At 40.2% G+C, this 24,191-nt stretch overlaps 1 protein-coding gene across 1 annotated transcript in view; it reads left to right on the plus strand.

Moving 5' to 3' along the window:
• Positions 1-23,188, plus strand: part of GPC6 (glypican 6) — a 962,025-nt gene extending 938,837 nt beyond the window's left edge. Inside the window, exons 10-12 of the mRNA XM_008571554.1 lie at positions 3,285-3,421; positions 14,944-15,119; positions 18,803-23,188. Of these exons, the coding sequence (XP_008569776.1) occupies positions 3,285-3,421; positions 14,944-15,119; positions 18,803-19,005 (516 nt within the window). The 3' untranslated portion in view covers positions 19,006-23,188. The remainder of the gene's footprint in view (positions 1-3,284; positions 3,422-14,943; positions 15,120-18,802) is intronic.
• Positions 23,189-24,191: the final 1,003 nt, after the last annotated feature.

Below are 24,191 nucleotides of genomic sequence, written 5' to 3' on the forward strand. Positions count from 1 at the left end.
AAGCTTTTCAAATACTGAAAAATAAACTGCAATCATTCAGACATACATTGGAATCAAAGGCATGTTCTTTTCCAGGGGCTAAGAGTGTCCATTTTTCCAACTGTTGGCCTCACCGTCACAGTCTGGAGGTGAATTGGCCAATGTTTCTGTGCAGAATGTTAAAATAGCATTTACATTTCTCACTGCTCCTTTGCTGTTATCTCCTTCAATTGCACAATGAAAATGTACAGCTACTGAAATGCCAGAGTGAACATGTCCTGATTATAAAACGTGCTGCGGTGAACAATCAGAGAAGATCCACATGCCCGTCATCATGAAGGGCTCCTTGCTTAGCCAAATACAACTCCATAGTCTCCTCCCACACTTTTTGGGATGAAGAACACACATTATTGTGATCCCATCTATTTAGTATTAGTAATATTGTCTATGACTTCATAACAGAATGGCACAACTAATCCCATTATCCCACTCAACATTTGTTGAGCACCTACTGTGTGCTAAGACTTGTATGACTGACTTATCCTAGTTTACCAGGGACTTTCCGGGTGTAGCATTGGTAATTCAGCATCCTGGAATCCCATAAGTTCCAGACAATGTGGGATGATGAGTCACCAAACCCATACTAAGCACTGAAGATAAAAACAAATTACCACCTATCCTTGCCATCAAAAAGCACATAGTCTAAAAGAGAATGAGAAAAGTATGCCAATTATTAGAATTTGGATTGATCAGTACTTCAGAGTCATCAACAGGGCACTGTACCACTCAGAAAGTTTAACCTAAATCTAACCTGGGGACAAGAGAATGTGCCTTGAAGGAGATGATGCTTGACTTTGATTTAAAGAGTGAGTAGCCCATCATTTACAGTTAAATTTTGCAAATATTTAAAGAGGAAATAGCTGTGGGACATCAAGGAATTTTTTTTTCTCTGAGTGTCAACATATGTATATCTGGTTTAGATTCCCACAGTATGAAAGTGCTGTGCTTTATTTTGAGACAGAATGAACCTGACAGTATTTCAGTCCTGAGTATGGTGATTGTTTCTTGGACTAGACATGAACATGTACTGCTCATTTTTCCCCTCTGGGGTTTGTGTTGAGAAGGATGAAAATAAGCAGCTTTTAGGGACACCAAAGTGGATGCCATGCAGACAAATAATATATGAGATTTTTTTCTCACATTTATTTTGAAAAAAATTCTAACTTATGAAAAATTGCATTTTTTGAAAAACTGTATACTCTCTATTTAAATTCAACAATTAATAAAAACTTGCCACATTCACTTTCTCCCTCTCTTTTTCTATACATGTAGGTGATTATTATTTATTATTATTGAACCATTATAGAGTAAGTTGTGGAAATCCTACCCCTTTAATTCTAAATACTTCAGCTTGTGTCTCCTAAGAACACGACTTTCTCCTACATTGCCACGGTATGATTTCATATTCAGGAAATTTAATGTGGATACAATACTATTATCTAATAGAAAGTCAGTATACAAATTTTGCCCACTATCTCAATACTGTCCTTTATGGCGATTATTTTTATGAACTAGCATTTAATCCAGAATCACATGCTGCACTTGGATGTCACATCTCTTATTCTTAATCTGGAAGAACTTTTTGGCCTTTTTTATTTTTTGTCTTTTATGACTGACATTCTTGAGGAGTACAGGCCAGCTGTTTTTAGAGAGTCCCTCAGTTTGAATTTGTCTGATATGTCCTCCCGATTAGATTCAAGTTATGAATTTGTGGCTGCCTAAGGGATGTGTCCTTCCTGGCCCACCACATCAGGAGGTTCACAATACCAATTTGTCCCATGACTTCGATCACTTGGTTAAGGGGGAGGCCCACCAAGTTTCTGCACTGTAAAACTACCGGTTTTCCTTTTGTAATTAACAAGTAATCCATGGGAGGTACTTTGGGATTCTGTAATACCCTGTTTGCCAAAAAATGTTCACCCAGTGTTTTTTGCATCTGTATTTGTTTGTTAGGGCTATGTAACAAAGTATCACAAACTGAGTGGCTTAGAACAACACAAATGTAACATATCACAGTTCTGATGGCTCCAAGTCTGAAATCCAGGTGTCAGCAGGGTTGGTTGCTCCTGAAGGCTGTGAGGGAAGGATCCGTCCGGGCCTCCCTCCTTGGCTTGTAGACCGACATCTTCTTCATAGTCCTCCCTCTATGCATAGTTCTGTGTCCACATTTCCCCTTTTTACAAGGGTACTTCAGAAAGTTCATGGAAAAAGAGAAAAGGTGATGTGAATCTTTCCATGGACTTTTTGCAGTACCCTCGTATAAGGACACCAGTCATGTTGGATTAGGGCCTACTCCAATAACCTGTCACTTCCTTATCTCCGTGAAGGCCTAATCTTAAAATAAGGTCACTTTCTAAAGATCTGAAGGTTAGGACTTGAGCATATGCATCTGGGTGAAAACAATTCAACCCATAACAGATGAATTTCAACCATCCATGTACTCTCCCAGTGTTTACATAGACAGAATAGGTAATCGGGGCTGTGACTGCATGATCATGCATGATCACGGATGTTCATTGTGGAGCCAAAGTGGTATTGAATTCCTCCCTGTACCCTTTCCACATGAGAGAAGTCAGTGCTGAGCCTGAAAACACTAAGGATGCTGGTACTTCTCGCCATCTGTCCACAGGGTTGTAAACTTTACACTTACTGATATTTAGAATGACTTTTCTCTTTTGGTGCTAGAGATTTTTAAGCGGGTTTGGTTTACTGCTCACCCTCCAAGTGTGTGCTGTATGGGCCTGTCAATTATACTACAGCAGAGGTTACCAGCAGCTGAATTAGTGAGCATATTTATTTCTTGCAGAAACAAGTAATCCATTGGGAAAGTGTTTTATCTCTCGGTGCGTTATTTTGGTGCATTTATCTGACATCCAGGCAAATGAATTCTAAAGAATATACTTAGGGCATTTGCAATAGGGACTCTCAGCAGGAAAGGGACCCAAAGCCAGGAGAGATGCTTCATAAGTTGTTAACTCAAAGGGTGGAAGGATGGAAAAGATGGAAAACAAAAAGCCAATTACCTCAGAACCCTCTGCCAGAGTCCGAGGAGGATTGAGGCAAGAGGAAGAGAGGCTTTCCTGGGCAATAAACCCTGCAGGGCAGTGTCTCTCAGTTAAAACCAATAAAGAGTTGGTGCTCAGCACATCACAGGTTCTGTAACCTTCACCTGCGTTACGTCCTTGTGTAGAAACGGGCCAAGCCCAAGGAGAATATTCACTCGCTTTCCTTGCTTTCTCGATCAGGTCACAGACATAAAAGAGAAATTGAAGCTGTCGAAAAAGGTCTGGTCGGCACTACCCTACTCCATCTGCAAGGATGAGAGCGTGACAGCGGGCACGTCCAACGAAGAGGAATGCTGGAACGGGCACAGCAAGGCCAGGTGAGGGTGACTTGAGGTTCTCACAGCAGTGGCGTCGCACATGCAGCCTGGGAAGACTCTCCTGGCACAAGGCTGCAGGCCTGTATGTACAAAAAGCAACCGAGCGTGGAGGGGCAAGTCGTCACTTAGCAACAGCTGCTGCGAGTGACAGGTTTGGTGGGCACCTGGGAGCACTTATTCTTAAGGTGCCATTAAGCATGGGATCCTTGTTCTGGATGCCCTCGCCTCTGGATGAGGGTGGAGGAATGGTGACAGATGCCAGGTTGCAGATACCCAGAGATCACAAAAAGCCTTTTATGTTCACTTAATGACTTTAAGATAGTGGAGCTATTTTTATCCACAGTTAAATTTGTAGGGCTCTTTTTTTTTTTTTTTTTCATCACAAGTTAAACAGGAAACAAAAGTTCAACTGTAAATTTTTTTCACCCTTGGCAAAACAAATGAAAGTGTTCATTGGAAAGGTAAAGAAAATATCTGAGGGATACTCAGGGAAGGGTTCCAATAGGCCCCCCACCTTGTAAAGTCCCATCGGAACCTCCTGCCCAGAGATGGTCTGTTTCATTCTTCTGCTCTGCTGACTGGGGCTACGGCCACTTGATGTGGAATTTCAGAACGTGTAGATTCAGCCCAGATATGGGCTTGGCCTGGGTTTTCATAGGGTGGAGAAGTTGGATGCAGAAACTAGTTGGGAGTTGGCAAGCAGGGCAGGACACAAGGAGAGGAATCTGCTGGAGCCCTCATCAGTGGGGTTGCAGGTGGGTAAAGCAGCTGGTGAATTGGACTCAAGGAATCCTTGGGGATTGACCAGCAGGTGGAGAATCTGAGAGGGGAGTCTATTCTGGGTCCTTGTTGGACAATTTCAAGCATATGAAACAGCTGTGATCAAAAAGTAACAAGAAGGCATGTGGTTATTAAATTCAGAAGAAACTGCGCAAGATAAGCAGGGCATGCAAGTGAGGTGCTTCTTTGGTGTTTCCTTTTACACTGCTGAGTTGCACTTTTTTAGCATCTGTTGGTAACGATACTATAACCATACCAGGGCACACTTAGCAAGGTGAAATCGAGACACCTACAGAAAGAGATGCGACCATTTCAAGTTGCCCAAAACATCAATATCCAGATCTTAGATCATGGAGTACAGAAGGAAATGGATGATATTAACAACATGCTACTCAGAAAGACTTAGTATTCTACCAGTGCCTGGCCTTTTAACAAGGAGACCTTTAGCCAGCAAATTCAGCTGTGAATTAATAGCTTCTAATGTGTCTTTTCCTAATGACTGTACAGAAAGCTACTGTAGGGGATGACCAGATGGCCTAATGAATAAAGCGCTAGATTTTTCGAGCTGCTCTGTTGCCCATCTGTGTTTACTTTTCAGCCTTGGCTAGAAGGAAGGTTACATTTTGAACTGCGTTCCCACGGATAGTTACACAGCTTGCTGGGTATAAGCACATACACAATTTCTTACAAAAGGAAATATAGTCATCCCTTGGTGTCCAAAGGGGATTGGATCCAGGACCCCCCAAGGATACCAAACTCCACGGATGCTCAAGCCCCTTGTATAAAATGGCATAGTATCTGCATATAACCTACGCACATCTTCCCGTATACTTTAAATCATTTCTAGACTACTTATAATACCTAATGCAATGTAAATGCTACCTAAATAGTTGTTATACCCCGTTGGTTTTTATTGGTATTTTTATTGTTCATTGTTTTTTCCCCGAATATTTTTGATCCTCAGTTGGTTAAATCCATGGATGTGGAACTCTCTGATACAGAGGGCTGAGTGTATAAGGAATGTTCGTGGGTTGGGTTAAAGGATGGGACTAAACCCCACCAAAAATGATGGGGAGGATAAAGACCACTGAAGTTAGGGCAAGAGGAGACCAAGATGATTCGGCCAAGTTCCTGTTTGTGCAAATGAAGAACCCAGACAGAGTAAATGATTAGTCCATGATTAACCAATTCACGATAAAAGCTGGGAATCTCCCAAATCCTAGCCCAGTATTCTTTGGATGGCAATACTCTGTCTGCTAAATAAACAACAGCTAAGCACTGCCCTTTCCAAGTCAGAAACAGATCCTTAGCTCTGTAAAAGATTTTGAGGGTCTACATCGTCCATTCAGTGTGTCAGCAACATTATTCAGCATGCCTCTGTTCCAGGCACTGGGCAATGCTCTGCAGATTAAGTGCTGTAATAGGGTAGTGGGAGCCAACACATAAAAAGCCACCATGGGGCCGGCCCGGTGGCGCACTGCTACAGTGCGCCGCTTGGGGGTGCGGCAGCGCTCCCGCCGAGGGTTCGGATCCCACATACAGACCAGTTCCCGCTCACTGGCTGAGCGAGGGGCGGGCGCAGCACCGAGGGTTGCAATCCCGTTGCCGGTCCCGGTCCGGTACGGGCGCGACACTGAGGGTTGTGGTCCGTTGCCGGACACGAAAAAAGACAAAAAGGAAAAAAAAAAAAAAGCCACCATGGCTGGAGGGCGCTCAGTGGGTTTGGGAACTTTAAGCACCATACTGCTGAATTGTTGGGTTAGGAAAGGACCACGGAGGTGGAAAAGCACCCACGTCAGTACTTAGAAGCCAGATTTGAATTTTATCCTGAGATCAAGGGGAAGCCATTGGAGGATTTTATGCAGGTGGGGAAATGATCAAATTTAATGTAATGAAATTATTTGCAGGAACATTTCAGAATTTTTTCCAATACGGTGTATCTTTTATTATTCAATGAGTATATTATTAGAAAGATGAAGCTGTCAAATATTTGTGACTCAAATTATGCTCCAATTGAAAAACTATAATTTGTAGTTTTCTTTAATTCCATTTATTTTATTTTTCCACTGAAAGAAAATCTTAATATTATAACTTTATATTTACTAGTATAGCAAATTAATAATCAATAAAGATTTGTCAAATTAAATTTAGTTGAAGCTTTCTTCTCATCAAAATATTAATTGGTCTAGAAACACATGAAAGAATTTTTTCATTTAAAGAAGTTCTACTAAACTATTTTGTAAGTTGAAGAATCCATTTGTAACACAGATAACTTACTTTTTCCCATTTCTGAAGTATGGGTTTTAAGATGATAAGCCTTTTTAAATGTTTGGGAATTGTTGTTAAAAAAAAAAAAAGAAAAAGAAAAAAGAAAGAAAGGTTATTCTTATCACCTATATGAAATAAAAGAACTAGAACCTCATTTTATTAAAAATCTATCAACAAGTGATTGGGAACAGAGATGCTTATTAGCATCGATTGAGAGCATTGTGGTCTGGAGTTTATAAACTCAAGCTTGTGTGGTGAAGTCTTTGAAAAAACAGACATTGCTGCTTCTCTGTGTTTGATTTTTGTTTTAATTGAAGCATAATTGATTGTACATATCTGTGGGGTACAGCATTGAATATCAATACCTGTATGCACTAGGGGATGTTCAAATCAGGATAATTAGTATATTTCTCATTACACAGTGTGATCATTCCTTGCGGCCCTGTAGCAATTTCTCGCTCACCCCCTCCCCCTCCCCCTTTCTCTCCTCTGGTGGCCTCAGTTCCCTTCTCTCCTTTTGAAAGTTCAAGGAACTGTTGTGATTGCTGTGTCTATCAGAATCCTCTGTCACATTCTTCTGTGTGCACCCACTCCTTCAGTCAGTAACGATTAGTACTCAGAGTCACATCCTACCTATTGGAAGAGCTAATAAAGGGTTTTCCGTACAGTCCACAGCAGTGACTGTCACCTGAGAAAGGCAGCCTAGGATGCCTCTTCAGTCGGGGTGAAGATGAGTTCCCAGGTATGACTTCTGCACCTCCCATTTCTCACTCACCAACGCAACTTGTGAGGGGTAAACGGGAGGAGACAGTCAACTCAGACAAATAGGAATTGAAAGGAAGCTAGTAAGTTACAGAAGAAAATCGATAAGAATCTAGAAGCCCAACGGGAAAAAAAATTATAGACTCCTGGTGCAGGCTACAAATCTAGGCCTCTTAAAGTTCCTGGGTGAACCTAGAGACCCTAGGAGGACGTCTGCGGCCATCAGTCATCCCTGAGAAGGGCATTCTGGGCAGCCGGTGGCCCGAGTGAGCTGTCCGTTCAGGAGCTAGAGAGTAATGATCAGATGGGAGGCAGGAAAGAAAGCAGAGGCTCGGAAGGAAATAAAACTTTTATATGGTTAACATACACAGGTTAGAATTTTGTCAGGCAGCAGCAGAAGAAAAAACAGTGCCCTAGCCGTGCTCACACAGGCTCTTACCTTTTGGCTCATATAGAGGCAGATTTTTGTGCTTTTAGGACATAGCCATATTAAACTACATCGTCTATAACTTCCTTTAGCATTGTTTTCTCTTCATGAGGACCCTTTTTCTAAATTCATAGGGATTAAAAAGGAAAGGACGATATAGGAGACAATAAGATGAGGCAGAAAAAATGCAAATAAAAGCCGGTGTGAGAGCCAAGTCGTACCTGCACATGGGTTACCTTGCCAGCACATAAATTATTTCAGAGTCTGCAGGACTCTTGAGTCAGTCATTTCCTGACTCCTCTCTCCCCCAATAAAACTGGAAAAATAATTTTCCAATTTTCTCCTTGTAAGCCAGTGTTTAGCTGTCAGTGTGTCCTTTCTTTAAAATGCCTTCTAGGAGGCGGCGGTCAAGGAGTTGGCTGAAGGGCGAGGATTAATTGGACCCATTGGAAATGTAGCTCGTGCAGGGAGCCTGTGCTGTGTTTCAAGGCACCTGATTCTCACATAAACATTGTGTCTCCAAGGAAATCCTTCCTGAGGCCAGGAGGTAAACACAGTAAATTGTAAGAAATAGGAAAAGTGGAAAAATCTCGAGAATAGATCAGTCACTCTCACCAGGCCCTGTGTGGATTGACTAACCAAAGGAGATAGCAAGTCATGACTGAGGACATTGGAGCAGACAGAGGGAGGGTGAAATGATGCACGGGGATGAGAAATCTGTCAAAGACAGTGACTCGCCAGGTCTGGCAGGACAATGTCATTTCAGTCTGATTGTGGAATGTGTCCCAAAGTACTCTAGCTGTATTTTAAAGAACTGTAAAGAATTCACTGTATACCAAGCCAAACATTGTGGGAAGGTGGGAATTCTGTCTAAGGAAAGAACTGGCAACTGTCAAACCTGGCATTCTAAAATGCCCACTTCCCTTCTTCTGGCATAGTTGGGGTGGGGGAAGATCCCATGAAGCCCTCCTGACCATCCTGGGGGAGAGGAAGCTGCGTGAACCTCCTGCAAGTGGTAAAAAATGTTATAGACAGAGATGGCTGCAAGTCAGCTGCTAGTCCACAACTCAGCGGCCCTGAACACTGGCTCGTGGGGTCTTCTTTTCCGTCCACTCAATAGTTTGCCGACTCCTATTCTACCAAGAAAAGGTGGATTTAGGAAGCTCCTGCCAGTGAATTAAGAGGCCAAGTTAAAGAATTTAGCTTCTGCTCCCTGCTGCAACCAGTGAGCTATGTGTTCTCCAAGAGAGTTCCCAAATCCATTCCTGCCTCACATCCACCAGCTGGAGAAAAGCTGCAAAAATTGTTCTTCTGTACCTGAATTCAGGCTTGAAAGCTCCAGATTCCACTCTGACAGCCACTCCTAAGGAGCAAGTTTGGCATTTGGAGGAGACATGTTAACAACTTAATGTTCCTAAGAATATGTTAGAATTGCATAGTGAGTATATAAAGTAGCTAAATGACTTGCCCATGGTCACACTGCTGGGTCACAGAGTGAACTCAGGTGTCCCAGGTCATATGTAGTTCATGTGCCTTTAACCATATCTCAGCATCACATCTCATGAAGTCCCCAATGCCACAGACAACTCCAGCTTAACAGTCTTCAAGAATTTATAAATCCACTTAAAGCATAAGGTCACAGTACACTTTAAGTAATACTACTTTCCAGCCAGGAAAAATGGCAAGAGAAAAAAGTAATTTATATCAAGAACTTTAGAACAACTACACTTAAAACTTAAATTTTAAAATTTGTGGTAAGATATATCAAACATAAAATTTACCATTTTCATCATTTTATAGTGTCCATTTTTGTGGCATTAAGAACATCCACAGTGCCACACAACCATCACCACCATCCATGTCCAATATGTCTTTTTGTGACTGACATTTCACTTAGCATAATGTCCTCAAGGTTCACCCACGTTGTAGCATGTATAAAAATTTTCTTCCATGAATAATATTTCCATTGTTCATATATACCATATTTTGTTTATCCATTCTTCTATCAATAGACACTTGGGTTGCTTCCACCTTTTTGCTATTATGAATATGAATATGCTGCTATGAACAGAGATGTACAAGTATCTGTTCAACTCCTTGCTTTTAATTCTTTGAGGTATATACCTAGGAGTGGAATTGCTGGACCATATGGTAATTCTGTTTTTAATTTTTTGAGGAACTGCTGTATTGTTTTTTACAGCAGCTGCGCTGTTTCACATTTTCATCAGTAGTGCACAGGGCTCCAATTTCTCTACATCCTTACCAACACCTGTTATTTTCTGTTTGTTGTTTGTTTTAAATAGTCACCATCTGTAATGTGCATGAAGTTTAAGACTTAGATTTTAAGAAAGCTTCTTTGCAATCCCTTCTTTGAGACACTGGAGACCATGTGTACCTCAGAATTCAGGGTGTTTTGGATTTTAGAAAATCACCACAGTGAGTATGCTGTATATTATGGAATACTCCCTGTGAGGTCTGGGGCTGCAACCTACAGTCAAACCCATTAGCATTTCTGTAGCAAAATTTATTAATATTCACACTAAGTGGGATGAATGAGGACTATAACTAGCTTCATTTCAGATCAGATGAAGTTTTGCTAACAAACAGGTTGAAGAAAACATGCTGTAGATTTTTAAATTTCAGGCCTGCTCATAAGGCATTTGGGATCTGTATTAGCATGACTTCTGCTTAAATCAGTAAGACTCTTAAGCAGGCTGAAGATGACTGAATATGTAGTTTAGGATTAGGAATCGCTCCAGAGGTATGTACTGAAAGGAGCTTATTTGTGGCAACGGTACTGGAGCTGCCTGCACCTGGCTCTCCCAGTTGTGCCTTGAGGCAGGAGGAAGTGCCAGGCACCTGAACAAACTCGGGCCGGCACCGAGGCACCCCATTTTTACCCCCTTTCTTCCTCAGCTCCCTCATTAACCCCACCGGGCACCACTGGGCTAACCTCCCTTGCTGGTACCTCTTGTCTCAGACTTTGACTAGCTTCTAGTCCCATTAAATCTTGAGAGTTGTGTGACCCTTTCCCTCAATATGCAGCTCCTTACCTCTGAACAACTACCAGCATTAACGTGGCCTGGGAAGTGCTGACTGAATGCTGGTAAGGTAACGGGCCTCTCCTATCAGCAAGCACCTTCATATATTGACAGGGTCCTTCTGGAAGCATTGGCTCAACTATAAGAAGTGATTTCAGATGGTGAGAATGGCAGGTGCTGTGGTTGGCTGGTGGGAAACTTCTGCGGGACGAGTCGTGTTTAATGTCTCTCAGGGGACAGAAACTGCCCCTTTGCCAATGAGGGTACTGCACAGGATCCTGAATGGATCAGCCTCCTCCCCTAAATCCCCATGAGACTCTTCCACCCTAACCAGCTTTAATGTTCGGATGTAATCAAGGAAGCCTACATTAACAATCTGAAATTAGATGGGAAGAAAAACAAGTCTGCAAAACTGCCAAAGATTTAGCTCCTAGCCATGCTCTTGTAAAACAGAAGGCAACCCAAATAGGGAAGCTCTGCTTGGCTGTTGGTGGGTGCCACCCACCTGCCACAGCATGAAGCACCGGCACGTGACAACACCCTGTTCCACTCTCCAATTTGCCCTCACTTCTGGGTTCTCCCTGCCCCAGGTAAACATGCATACAGCCTGGGCTACGTGAGCCAAGATTCTCCTTCTCTGCCTCCCACAGATATGATGGTGCAAAAATAGAACACTGTCATGTCCAACAGCTATGTGAAATCTAAGAAAAGGAAGAGCATTGTGGGCTCAAAGATGTGGCTGTTCTTGCAGGATATGAGCGTTCTGTAAAGAGACCAAACACAAGTAGCAACAAAACATGGGCCCATGAGATCCTGGTGCTGAACTGAGCTTTCACAGCCCCGTCATTCAGGCTGCACAATGGACATCCATAGATTCAGCCTCAGGATGTACCTCTGAAATAGCAAAATGGCATTTTCCTTTTCAACTGCTTTAGATTTAAGTTTCCACATTGCCTGAAAAGTCACCCTTTGAATACACCAAAAGGAGAAAAGGTTCTTGAGGATGCGGGCGCATTGTTACTTGTTTTTATTATAAGTGGCTGAGCATTAGTAGGCACAGTTAGAGGCTGGGTTTACTTGGCAGTCTCTTATTGTTGCTGGATGTTCAGACTCCCAAGGGTAGCATTCCCATGTAAGCTGTCGCAGTGAGCTGCTGATAAACGAGTCTCCACTAGCCATGCAGTGCACACGGCATCAGAAAGAAGTAAAGCCCGCCTCTGACTCAGCATCGGTACCGCTGCTGGAGTCATTTTCCAAAATGTGGAGAAGCAACACCAGAATCAATCGTCACCTTTCAGCCCCTCTCAACTCCTTTGTCAGCAAAGGAGGTCCCACATTTGCTATTGTTTATTCCAATGGGCTGTAATAATTAGGTAGAGCTATGGAGCCTGGCACATTTAATTGCATGTCAATTAAAGTCAGTCTAGTGTCACATTTCAGAAGTTATATCAGGAAGACAATCTCAGAATCAAACAAGAATTTATTTATATACCAGATATATTAAAAAACAGGAATAAAGTTATGCTTTACTGAAAAGACAAAGATATATGGGTTCGTGGCTTTTAAAAATTTCAATTAGGGTATTTTTTAGGGCAGTAAATACTTGAAGCTTCATGGGAAAGAATTTACAATGCACTCTGTGTGTTTTATTATTCATTATTTAATGACTATTGTGAAGTTGATTTTGTTCAAGATATGGATGAAGAGAAAACCTGGAGCTTATTCAGGAGACCTCTGATTTAAAATGGGCAAACCAATCCACACACAAATACATCATGCGTAAGATTCCATACCTGAAAAATGGCTTAAATATCAAAGTTTCTCTCTGCAGTTTTTCTTTTGGAGGCTGATGGGCAAAGCCTTCGGTTTCCAAAACTTGCACAATGACTTGCAGGAAGGGGAAGAATTTTAAGCATAAGGATATTCTATGAGAATATGTAAATAGAAATGACAAAATAGAGGCAAGAAAGTTTTTCAGCTTTCGAGCAACAACGGTAGAGGCCACAGGAGAATAACAGGAATAGCAGTTAGGCAGGGCTGCCGCCAGCCTGTAGGGTGCCAGTGCTGGAGGTTCTGATCCTCCCGGAGATCCGCTCTCGTCCCCTCACCCTCGCCTGTACCCTGGAGGACCTCTACAAGCTCCATTACCTGGGCTTCCTTGCCCACTGGCTTCCACTGGGCTCAGCCAATGGGAGGCAGCTGCTGGAGGTCAGGGGGAGGGACTAAGAGGTCAGGGTATCCTTCCTCTGGCTCCATCCGGGACAGGCCTTGGTTTGTCAGGTCATGTGTCATTTGGTGCCTCTCTGCAGTTTCAGTTCTTGTGCATTCTGGTAACAGCTTCTCCACCTATGGCCCCTTCTCCTGCTGCCAGCCCCAGGGCACTTTACCACTCTGTGCTGGTTTCCTTTAACCTTGTCCACATCTTTGTGAATAGATTCTTCTTTAAACTCTTGTTATTACCCTTTTGAATGCACCATCTGTTTCTTACCAGGACACAGACAAATATAGCACCTTTGTAGGAATTTTAAAAAGGCACCCAGATGGAAACATAGGGGTTCATTATGTTATAATCTCTACTTTTATATACACTGAAATTTTCTGAAATAAAAAGATTGCCAAAAAAAGAAAAAGTCATCCCTTTGGGTGACCAGTTGCCCTGCAGGTGCATGGCTTGGTGCCCACAGAACTGAGGCTGGGTGTCAGCACCAACTCACTCCCTTGGCTCGGAGGGGCGACTTTGTGCAGTGCACAAAATACCCATCTAAACCTGGCAGCTCCACAAATGTGTGGGCAGATTCCTGAAAGCTGGAAAATATCTTGAGGAGAAAGTGAGAACTGGCCTGGGTCTGTAAGGATATTTGGGACTTAAATGGGAAAATGCGTGCTGGACAAGGAACACCTGTAGGAGGGACAACCATAAGATGAATGCAGGCAGTAGATTCTGCCAGAGAAGGGGGACACCTTGAAGGGAGGAAAATTGACAGGTCATGAAAGTAAAAAGGAGTCCGAGAGGGCACCAAGCATGTGTCCACGTTCTTTAGTCTCCACTTGTAGAAATACACCTAGGCAGTTTGGCAGCTTACGTTGAAGGACTGACAATTTTGGTTTTTTTGTTTTTTAATTTAATTTAATTTTTTATTTTACTGTTATTATTTTTATTTAGACATATTTATGGGGTACAGAGTTAACTATTGGCATTTGTGTACAGTAGGTGATGATCAAATCAATATTATTAGCATGTTCATCATTACAAATGGTAATTACCTCCTGTGTCCCTTACCCAGCTACTCCTGTCCTCCCTACCCCCTACCCCTTTCCCACCTGCACCAACTATAAGTCTGTTCTCTCCTTCTGAAAGTTCAATGTTTTGTTACATTTTTTTTCTTTCTTTGTTTCTTAGCTCCCACAGGACATGCAGCATTTCTCTTTCTGTGCCTGGCTTATTTCACTTAACATAATTTTCTCCAAGTTCACCCATGTTACTATGAATGGCAGAATTTCATTCTTTTTTTATGGCTAAGTAGTATCCATTGTGTATATATACCACATTTTCCTTATCCATTTGTGAAGGACTGGACATTTTGGTACAATTAAAAGAAATATGAAGCTCAAAACCATTAGATTTTACCTTTCTGTTTTACTGAATATTGGTAAATCTACCAAATTAAACCCAAGATTCTATTACAGAATGAAAACCCTAATAGTCACTCAAACATTCCAATAATCAATGGTAAATCCTAAAACATCCCAAAGATTTTTTTTTTTTTTAATATCCAGAAGTTTCTTCTGATTAAAATCTGAGGTAGGGTCTTCTCAGTTAAGAAAAAGCATCCTCATTCAAGAAAACTCTCAGCTCATCTGTAAATTATAAGTCCAGTCTTTACTACCAAAATTAATAGGAGAACTGAGGAAGCTGTCGAGTCCTCGACTTGAGTTATGTAACATTTGGGATGGAAGGAGGAAAGAGCAGTTAATTTTAAGTAATGATTTCTATAGGTCCCCAGTTTAGCATCTGTAGGCAAGCCTACCTAAGAATTCAGTGCCATTTAAAAAAACTGGTCAGAAACCATTTGAGCCACATCCCCTTCTGAGAAAATGTATTCCTTCTTTTTACCTTTGGGGAAGTTTTCCATAACTAAATCCAGTCTTTGGCAGGTGTCTGGGCTCGCTGTTAGAGACAGCATGGCAGAATGTGGGTTCCTGCTGTCCTGCCCTTCTCTATTCCCTGCCCCTCTGCCTTGCAGGTACCTGCCCGAGATCATGAATGACGGGCTGACTAACCAGATCAACAATCCCGAGGTGGACGTGGACATCACGCGGCCTGACACTTTCATCCGACAGCAGATCATGGCTCTGCGTGTGATGACCAACAAACTGAAGAATGCATACAACGGCAATGACGTCAACTTCCAGGACACAAGTAAGAAGATCTTGACCCGTACCAGTCACTCCCAGAGTAAAGAACGGTTATAGAAGATTATATCGTAGTCTTTCTTCAATATGCTTCTTTAATTTTGTCTCATTCTTTCCTGTTCATAGGCTTTTGGACAGAGAGTTCTGATCCACAAAACTTAGGATACTACTAAGATCACAACTGGTCTTAAGGAATAGTTTCCGTGGGTTACATTCAGCCACATCGAAGCGAAAATTGAATTTCATCTACCAGTTGACCCATTAATGATAAAACAACAAATTAAAGTTTTTATTTTCTCCTTTCCCCATCAACATTTATGTCTACCCCAACCCCTGCCCCTTACCCCCAGAACCACCAAAGGAATGTTCTGTAGATTGCCCAGACAAACATGGGCTAGAATCCCAATCTTATCACTTATGAACTGGGGCCTTGTACAAATTACTCTACTTCTTGAGTCCCAGGGTCCTCTGCTATAGAATAGGAAGCATCTCCACCTAAGGGGCTGTTGGGAGGCTCATTTGAGGTGATATATATAGGAGCTAAGACAGTGTCTGGTGGGTAGTGAGTGTGTTCTACTGCATTATTTCTCTCTGTGTCCAGTTGTGCACATACATGAACTGTAACATTTATAGCTGAAATATTGGGAGAAATAGTAAAATGCTGGTGCAGTATTACACATGACTATTTTATTAAGGATCACAAAAGCATTAGAAGTGATTTGAGGGATGATTAAGTGAATATTGACCTGAAACTAACTATAGTAGGGTTAGTGTTTTTGTTGTGTTTTTCTGGGGTTTTTTTAAAGTGTGTACCATTAAAAGGGAGTTCCCAGGAAAAGAATTCTTGAACATAAGATGTGAAGTTGTCAGTGATTCTGTAATTTGGTCACCGAAGCAAAAGATGATGCTTGTGAGCTTGAATTAATGAGATAGAAAGAAACAAGTTACAGATGGAAGACATTAAGTCATCTAAGTTTTAACCATCATCCTACGGAGTTATCCTCTGCAGAAAATTAGTAGTGCTTTATTCCATTTTAAAGAACTCAAAAATTAATTTTCTAAACATTGGATAATTACTAACCTGACAGACTTCATTGCTGTAAAATTTCTCAAAATCATCCCATTAGCCCTCCTCCTTTTAGCAAAACCTCTCCTCTCCTCTTCAGAAGAGAATATTACACAAGGTTTTAGCCTTTGTTGCTTTGCCTGTGCTCGTTACTTAGCCTCGCTCCTCTCATTTCATCCCTCTGTCTTCTCCATTTAATAAAACACTTTATTATCTGGACATTGACTGCTGGAATGAATAATTCAATATACATCAGAATTAGTTGACGTTGGCCTTGTTTCTTCTCTCTCCTCTCTGACCTAAAGAGGTTAGACACATGTCAATCTGCAAAGCTCAGGGAGTGTCCGGGAGGCAGAGATCTAGCTCCATTTTCCCTCAGAAGAAAATAAAAATCGACAGTTAAGAGCATCCTTTAGCTCTATCAAAAGCACCAAACTTGGCTCTCTATTTTAGGATAGTGTCTATCATATAAACCATTATCACATCTGACAGCCATCATCACGCTTACGGCCTCTGACATTTCTCAAGTCACCCATCGCACCCCTTAAATACCTGCATTTGTGATTCCTCTTCAGAAAGATTTGGGGCCATTATTTTTCCTAGCCCACATCTCCTGTCATTATTTGCTTTCCACATTTTTAATATTCTAAATCACTTTAATAATATCATTGTAAAGGTTATATTACTTCTTGTTCATGATACTGGTGTACAGAACAATTCCCTTAGCAGTTCTGATATCTCTGAATTTAATTAATGGGCATTTTCCCCCTTGTAAAGGCCACTGAAGATAAATCAGAGAAAATGTTAAGCACCTTAATAGTATATTCAAGTGATCTCATCTGTTATTTAAACACACCATCTAAAAAAAATGTGCAACGTTGTGTCTTTCTCATTCAAGGGGATGTTAGAAGAGTCCCTGCATTACCTTGGCTGTACCTAAGTAGCATCCAGCAGCCGAGGTGGTGCCACTCTCGGGAGCAACTCAAAGTGCATAACCATTTCAGGCCAGCAGGGAGGAGTTTAAGGCTATTGGTTGGAATCACCAGGCAAGCAGGAGAAGTAGGAAATGTCATTCCAAAGCTTACAGTTTCTTGAGTCCTCCTGGGAACATATTTCCCCATAACAATTCTATGAAATAGATATTACTACTCTCATTTTTACAGGTGAGGAAACAACTCAGCGAGGCCAACTGGCTTGCCCTAGTTCATTTAAATTAAAACCATCAGATTAAATTCTAGGTGGCCTTTGCTGTAGGATCCATGTTTTTCCATCAGGCGTCACTGACAGCACTGGGTTTGGGAGCTGTCTTTACAGCCACTCTGCAAGGAAAATGTCATCATCCGTATTTGTTTAGAGGAGGAAACTGACAGAAGTTGAGTAAACTGCCCAAGGCACATTTATTTATTTAACGAGTACTTATTGAGTGCCTGCTATATGTCAGGGACCATTAAAGGCCATAGAAATACAGACATGAGCAGTACATACAAAGTCTCTACATTCTCAGTGTACATTCTGGAGAAAGAGATGCATCAGCAAATACATGATAGAATCCCAGGTGGGATTACATCACTAGTAACTGATGGAGCCTGATCTGGGACCAGGTCTGAGAGACAGGATTTGTCAAAGCAGAAGAACCAAGCAGTGAGAGATGGGAATAGAGCAGGCCAAGAAGGCATGCTGGCCAAGGAGGGAAGTCGCCCCCTAAGACCATATGCTGCATGGGCACTGACTTCGAGCAGGGAATGGTGAACTTCTTCTGTAAAGGGCTAGATACTAAATATGTTGGGCTTTAGGGGCCATACGGTCTCTATCACAGCCCTCCCACCCTGCTGTTGTAATGTAAATGTAGCTATAAATAATACATGCATGATCAGGTGTGGCTGGGCTCCAATAAACTTCATATACAGAAACTTAAAGTTGCATTTCACATATACGCTTTTGACATGTCACAAAATATTATCCTTCATTTGATTTTTTCCAAACACTTATAAATATAAGAACCAATCTTTATGAGCCATACAAAGACAAGCAGCAGGCCATGGCTTGTCAACCCCTTTAAAGGGAGAGACTGGTTGAGATGAAGTCCGTCCTTGTTCTTAGAAGGAGAACACAGGTGGGAAAACGTAGCCAAAGTAATAATAGTATATGCCTTCCACACTATTCTTCAGTTTCCTACTTCCTCTAATTTCCTATTTAGAGTGCTTGTTTTCCTCTTCTATGCTTTCCTTTAAAATATTCTTTTAAAATCCTTTTAAAAGCATGCTATCTGCTGAGAACAGTAACTCTGAGCTACAAAAAAGAGCAAAGAATGGAATGTCTTAAAGTAATTTAAATATTGGCCAGAAGAAGAAATATCTTTCTAATGCCACCACGGAAGGTGTGGCCTCCCATTGGGTCTGGGGTTCACACGTTCAATTAATACTGTGTTTCCATCACCTCTTTCTGTACAGTCCACCCACCCACCGCAAACCTGCCCATTAAACACAAACCTGTAGGGGTGAGGTGGGGGACCCTTGGATGGAAAGATCCCCGCAGCCACCACCAAGCCCATATCTGTCATGTTCTTTGCCTCCACTCTTTCCCGGTTTGTCGTCCAACTTTCTTTTTCAATCTTTCCACACCAGGTGATGAATCCAGCGGCTCAGGGAGTGGCAGTGGGTGCATGGATGACGTGTGCCCCACGGAGTTTGAGTTTGTCACCACAGAGGCCCCTGCAGTTGATCCTGATCGGAGAGAAGTGGACTCTTCTGCAGCCCGGATGAGCGACTCCCTGCTCTCGTGGCTTCTCATCTGCACTGCCCTGGCATTGCAGAGACTGTGCAGATAATCCTGGTTTTGGGTCAGATAAAACTGCATTTTAGCTATTTGAATGGCCAACTCACTTCTTTTCTTACATACTTGGACAATGGACCATGCCACAAAAACTGACCGTTTTCTATGAGAAGAGAGCAGTACTGCGACCTGCCTCCCGTTTTGTTTTCCCAAAGAGTACCGGGTGCCAGGCTGAACTGCCTCCTCTTCCCTTCAGCTGTCTGTGGGGACCTTGTTTATTCTAGTGAGAATTCTTATTCAAATCTTTCGTACCGGGAGGTTTTCTTACCTTCATTTGCTTTTATGCTGCAGAAGTAAAGGAATCTCACGTTGTGAGTTTTTTTTTCCCATTAAAGAAAAAAAAAAAGATAGGAAGAAAAAAACTTTTCTTGTAAAATCAGGCCAAACCCAAGATAACTGCATTTTTAACAAAGCAGCAGATAGGAGAGAAAAATAAAGCAATGTTAATGCTATCAGTTTAGCATTGACAGCCAACTCCCAGTGTAAGCTTTTCTGTGACAAATCGGGTTTACAAAAGGCTTATGGGGAGAAAACTTGAAATTTTTTTAAATGTAGTGAAAATACATCATTGTCTTGGACATATCATCTTGCACTCTAACCACACAACATCAAATTGATTTGGAGGTACTGATACTAAATTTAGAATTCCATCTTTAATATGAGAGCAAAAATTACTGCAACTCAGCACCTCTCTCTCACCCACCCTATTTCAATTTCAGTAATGGCACATTTTTCTTAATTCTCTTAATGTCTGTCCATTGTACACAATTGGCACACATTTTCTTCCTTCATCTTCAGTTTTTAGTAGACACACCCATCAATTCATCCTCAAGAGTTTCAATTGAAAATAATCTTCACTGATATAATCTCTGCTTTTGCCACAGGTTTGACATTAATTAGATGTTTCTGCCCCTGTGCTCATTACCCTCCCAAAGAAAGAGTTCTTTTACTGAATTGATAAACGATTAGATCCATATGTGAGTTTTCATCTTTAACTATTTGCTTTGTGTCAATTGGTTTTTCCATCACAAGGGCATTCTCTTACAAAATAACTCACAACAACAACAAAAAAAGTCAAGACAAAAAATATATATAGTATTGACATGGAGATTTCTTTCACTTTTTTAGTCTTAGTATGATCATCTATTTTTATATCTATATATATAAATCACAGATTTTAACTTCTTAATTCCAAGCTCAGGGTTGACACACCTTTGTAACAAAAATGTTTTGTCAACCAGCTCTTCTTGTTTTGTGCTGCTCAGAGAAGGGATTCCTCAATGATCTGTGAGCATCAAGAATCAAGAAAGAGAACTTTTTACGTATCTAACTGTCCATTTATTAAAAGTTTACCAGAGCACACCCTTTTCACATGAGCATGCTTTGTCCTGGGTGCTCGAAGCTGTACCGAGTTCATGGGATGAACCATGGGTGTGCAGGACTTCACTGGTGATGGAAAGTGTACGTGTAAAGAATGTTATTCACGAAAAACCATTGCTTTCATATAAAAAACCTTCGGCCTAGGATTCCTGCTTGGCACTTAGGTAAATGACCTAACTCAAGAGGCAAAGTTAGAGCCACAACCTAACCTATAGACCAGGTATGCCAAAGCCAGGCCCTATGCTCCCCCTGACAGAGCAAAGCAAAATAAACCAAACTGGGGCTTTATGAATGCAGTTGGCTATCCACATGTCTCTTGGTTTTTATGATGCATCTGGAGTAAAGTAATGTTTCAAGACACCATAGTATGCCAGTCACATTTTAACTAACTCATTGACAGTATTGACATGTAAATGGTATTTTTCTATCTCTATTCTCATCAAAATTAAAATTAGTTATTGATTTAGTCATCACATTTAAGTAGAACACATGCGGCACAATAGTATTAAGTATATTTGAGCACTTTTGCAAAACAAAAAGTATTTACAAGCATTTATTGCTACTTTATGCCTAATGAAATATGACATGTAGGATTCTGAGAGACTTTGTGGCATCCTTTCATTTAAATCTTAATGAAATTAACACTTAATCTAATTCAGCATTACCTACTTCTAGAAAACCATCCATTTGACTGCCGAACTTGGGCTTCCTATCACCAATTACACATAAAACATTTCTGTGAAGGACCAATCATTTATGTTGCTCATTTCATTGTTTGTTCAGAAATCAGTATTGTCTTTCTCCAATAATTAAGGTGCAATACAACTTGTATCAAACTTGATTTTCCAGAATATTTGAGTAATAACTTGTTTTTATGGCTTTAAACTCCAAGTCTTTCTTTTTAAAATATTTCTGCATTATCTTCTATGAAATAGATCAGGATGCCTTGTTTTTCCTGTGCTTTCACCCCCAAAAGGTTGTGTGCATGTGTATGAATACACATTATATAAATGAATGTGACCCCACGTTTTGTACGTACTAAACATACAGATAATATATAAAGGCCTGCTTCAATTGTTTTAACACCTTCATTATTAATATTGTTCCTACTGATGAGATACAGTGATCACATGAGCCAGGCAGAGAGCTGAAATGACTATCAGTTAATGATGCCACAATATCAGTCATCCTGCATGGATGTGGTCAAAATACTATTCACCTTGTACTTCCTGGTTTTTATCATCATACTACAATGTCATGTGATTTTCAGACTAATTAAACATGAGAATTTTTTCTTTCCCTAAGGGATTTAGTTTAATCTAGTTACCCCATTTCAGTAAGTATTATGGAACCCCCCCAAATTAATTTTTCTCATTTCAGCACAGTGATAAGGGATGTGTTGATGCTCCGTTATTTTTCATGACCTGCCCTCATTTGCTCTGATGTCCCCTAAACTCTGTAGTCACGTCATAACTTCTGTTATGAGTAGAGAGAAATGGGCTCACTGAAATCAGACACTAGAAATTGGTGGGTGATGCTCATAACTGCAAACACTTAGCTTATTGAAGTGCCTCTATTTACATGTTCTTTAGTTATAATATGTATTTTTCTAACAGAAATACACGTCTGTAATTGATGTATATTATACTTTGTATATGTCACAACAAAAGCTAAACAGAGGCTAAAGTCTTTAGCAGAGAAGCATGAATTGCAAATTTATGAATAAGAGCTCTGTTCGTGGTTCTGTACTGAAGGACAACCATGACAACTTTCTGTCATTTTAATGAGGGCCAAGTTAGTACTTTGCTCACAGCCATCATACAACATGGTTAGCACTAGAAATATGACTCCCTTACAGTGATTTAACCAGATAAGATAACTAACTTGTATCATCTGCTTTATATGTAAGGGATAGAAAATACTATTTTGTCTACACTGAAAAACACTATTATTCATCAACAAGGAGTAATAGTTATCAAAGTAACATTCTTTAAATTAAACACATTGAAAATATTATTGGATGCAGAACCCTGATATTTAATTTATATCCTGCTGCAGACATTAGCCTACTTTAATTCTTTTGCCATTACATATGTGTTTTGGCTATAGACTGAACACCAACTAAAGTCTCAAGGAGGAATAAAACTTAGCAAATTCCTGAGTTGTGATTATTTTATTACTTTTCTTTGCAAGGCTAGTTATCACATGGTTTGATTAAGGATAGAAGTGTTAGCAAATGCAAGTTTTGACTTATTCAAAACTTGCAGAAATTCAAACTCATTTTCATTTACTTAGTCACTAACAGACCTGACTTGTAATTTAAAAAAAAAAAAAAAATAGCTTTGCCAACAGAAGAGTAAAGGAGACCATAACTTATAAATTTGCGATGTGTTCCTCCTTGGTGGAGACATTAGCCTGTGTTTAGTTTTAGGCCAACTTATACAAATAGAGTATTGATTTGTATGCATTCTGGAGACTTGCTGTATCATGATTTGCTTTAGAATGGACTCAGCCTAGCATGGAGACATTAAGAACTTCATTCAAAGTTGAGTAGTTACTAGAATCTTTGGCATTGCCTTGTAATGAGGTACTTCCATGGAAAAACACCTAAGGATGGCATAATAGTGAGGTCTCTGTGTGCATATACATAATATATGTGCAGGATAAATGTGTGCACCAATCAAAACTAAAATTTTATGTGACTGTCAAATGAATATTATTTCGGTTAAGATTTTTCATTTCTGATTTGGATAGAAAATTGCTATTAATCTTGTATTAAAATAGTTTTTAAAAATCAACCAGTGCCCTTTCCGCATTTTCTTAATTATTGTCGTAGTCTAAATTTCAGGCCTTCAGAATTTTTTGTTTGGGAACGTTTTAGAGGCTTCAGTATTAAAAAACATAGACAAAAACAAACCCCATGCATTAAACCAGTGCTACTCGCCTAAGTACTCAGCATTTGAAATCATGAACTTTTAGAATGTTAGAACATTTAGAGCTTTCCAAATGTGTATGGAAAATACTGTATTTCTCTTCTTTTGTACGGGTTTCTTCTTGAAGAAAAAAATTTAGTGGCTTGAGAACTGATGTCAATACTTTATAAATGAGGTCAGAGATATAAGTTATATGCGAAAAAGACACAATTTCCAAATTCAGCAAACTGCATTGATTTTTATATTTCTGAAATGTTTTATGTTCTCAAGCATGCTAAATATTGTATAACCTGCTAAAGATTCATTTAAGAGATATTTATTGAACTCCTATTCTGTGCTAATTCTGCTCTAGGTGATGTGTCACTGGTTGTCAAAAACCACCAGCTGAAAATTATTCATTCCTTAATGCAGTTAACCATGATTATTACAAATACATCACTTATTTTAAGAATACTCTGATAAAAAATAAAGGTATCAAGAACACAGCATTTAACTGTAAAAAGTATTATAATTTAGCTCGCATTATTACTATTTTGATTTTTATTGAGGAAAGTGATTTTTGCAAAGTAATTCAGGAATTTTAGGATAATTCCATCTAAAAATCAGAATATGAGAAATTTTATTTGGAAGTAAACTGAAACCAATTTATTGGGAAGGAAAAACATCCATATGATTTTAGAAAAATAAATAAATGAAACCACAGACACTTTTATCAGGTAACAATATTTATTTTAACTTGATCTTTGGAAAAATAGGTTAGAATATAGTTAAAATATATACACAAGTATGTGTATCAAAATGACATTGATTTTTAAAAATACCAGCTTGTAAAATAGTGGCAATTACAGATGGAGTGTTGCTTTTGTAT

This window comes from Galeopterus variegatus, unplaced genomic scaffold (genome assembly GCF_000696425.1).
Source record: "Galeopterus variegatus unplaced genomic scaffold, G_variegatus-3.0.2 Scaffold42, whole genome shotgun sequence".
Classification (NCBI taxonomy): Eukaryota; Metazoa; Chordata; class Mammalia; order Dermoptera; family Cynocephalidae; genus Galeopterus; species Galeopterus variegatus.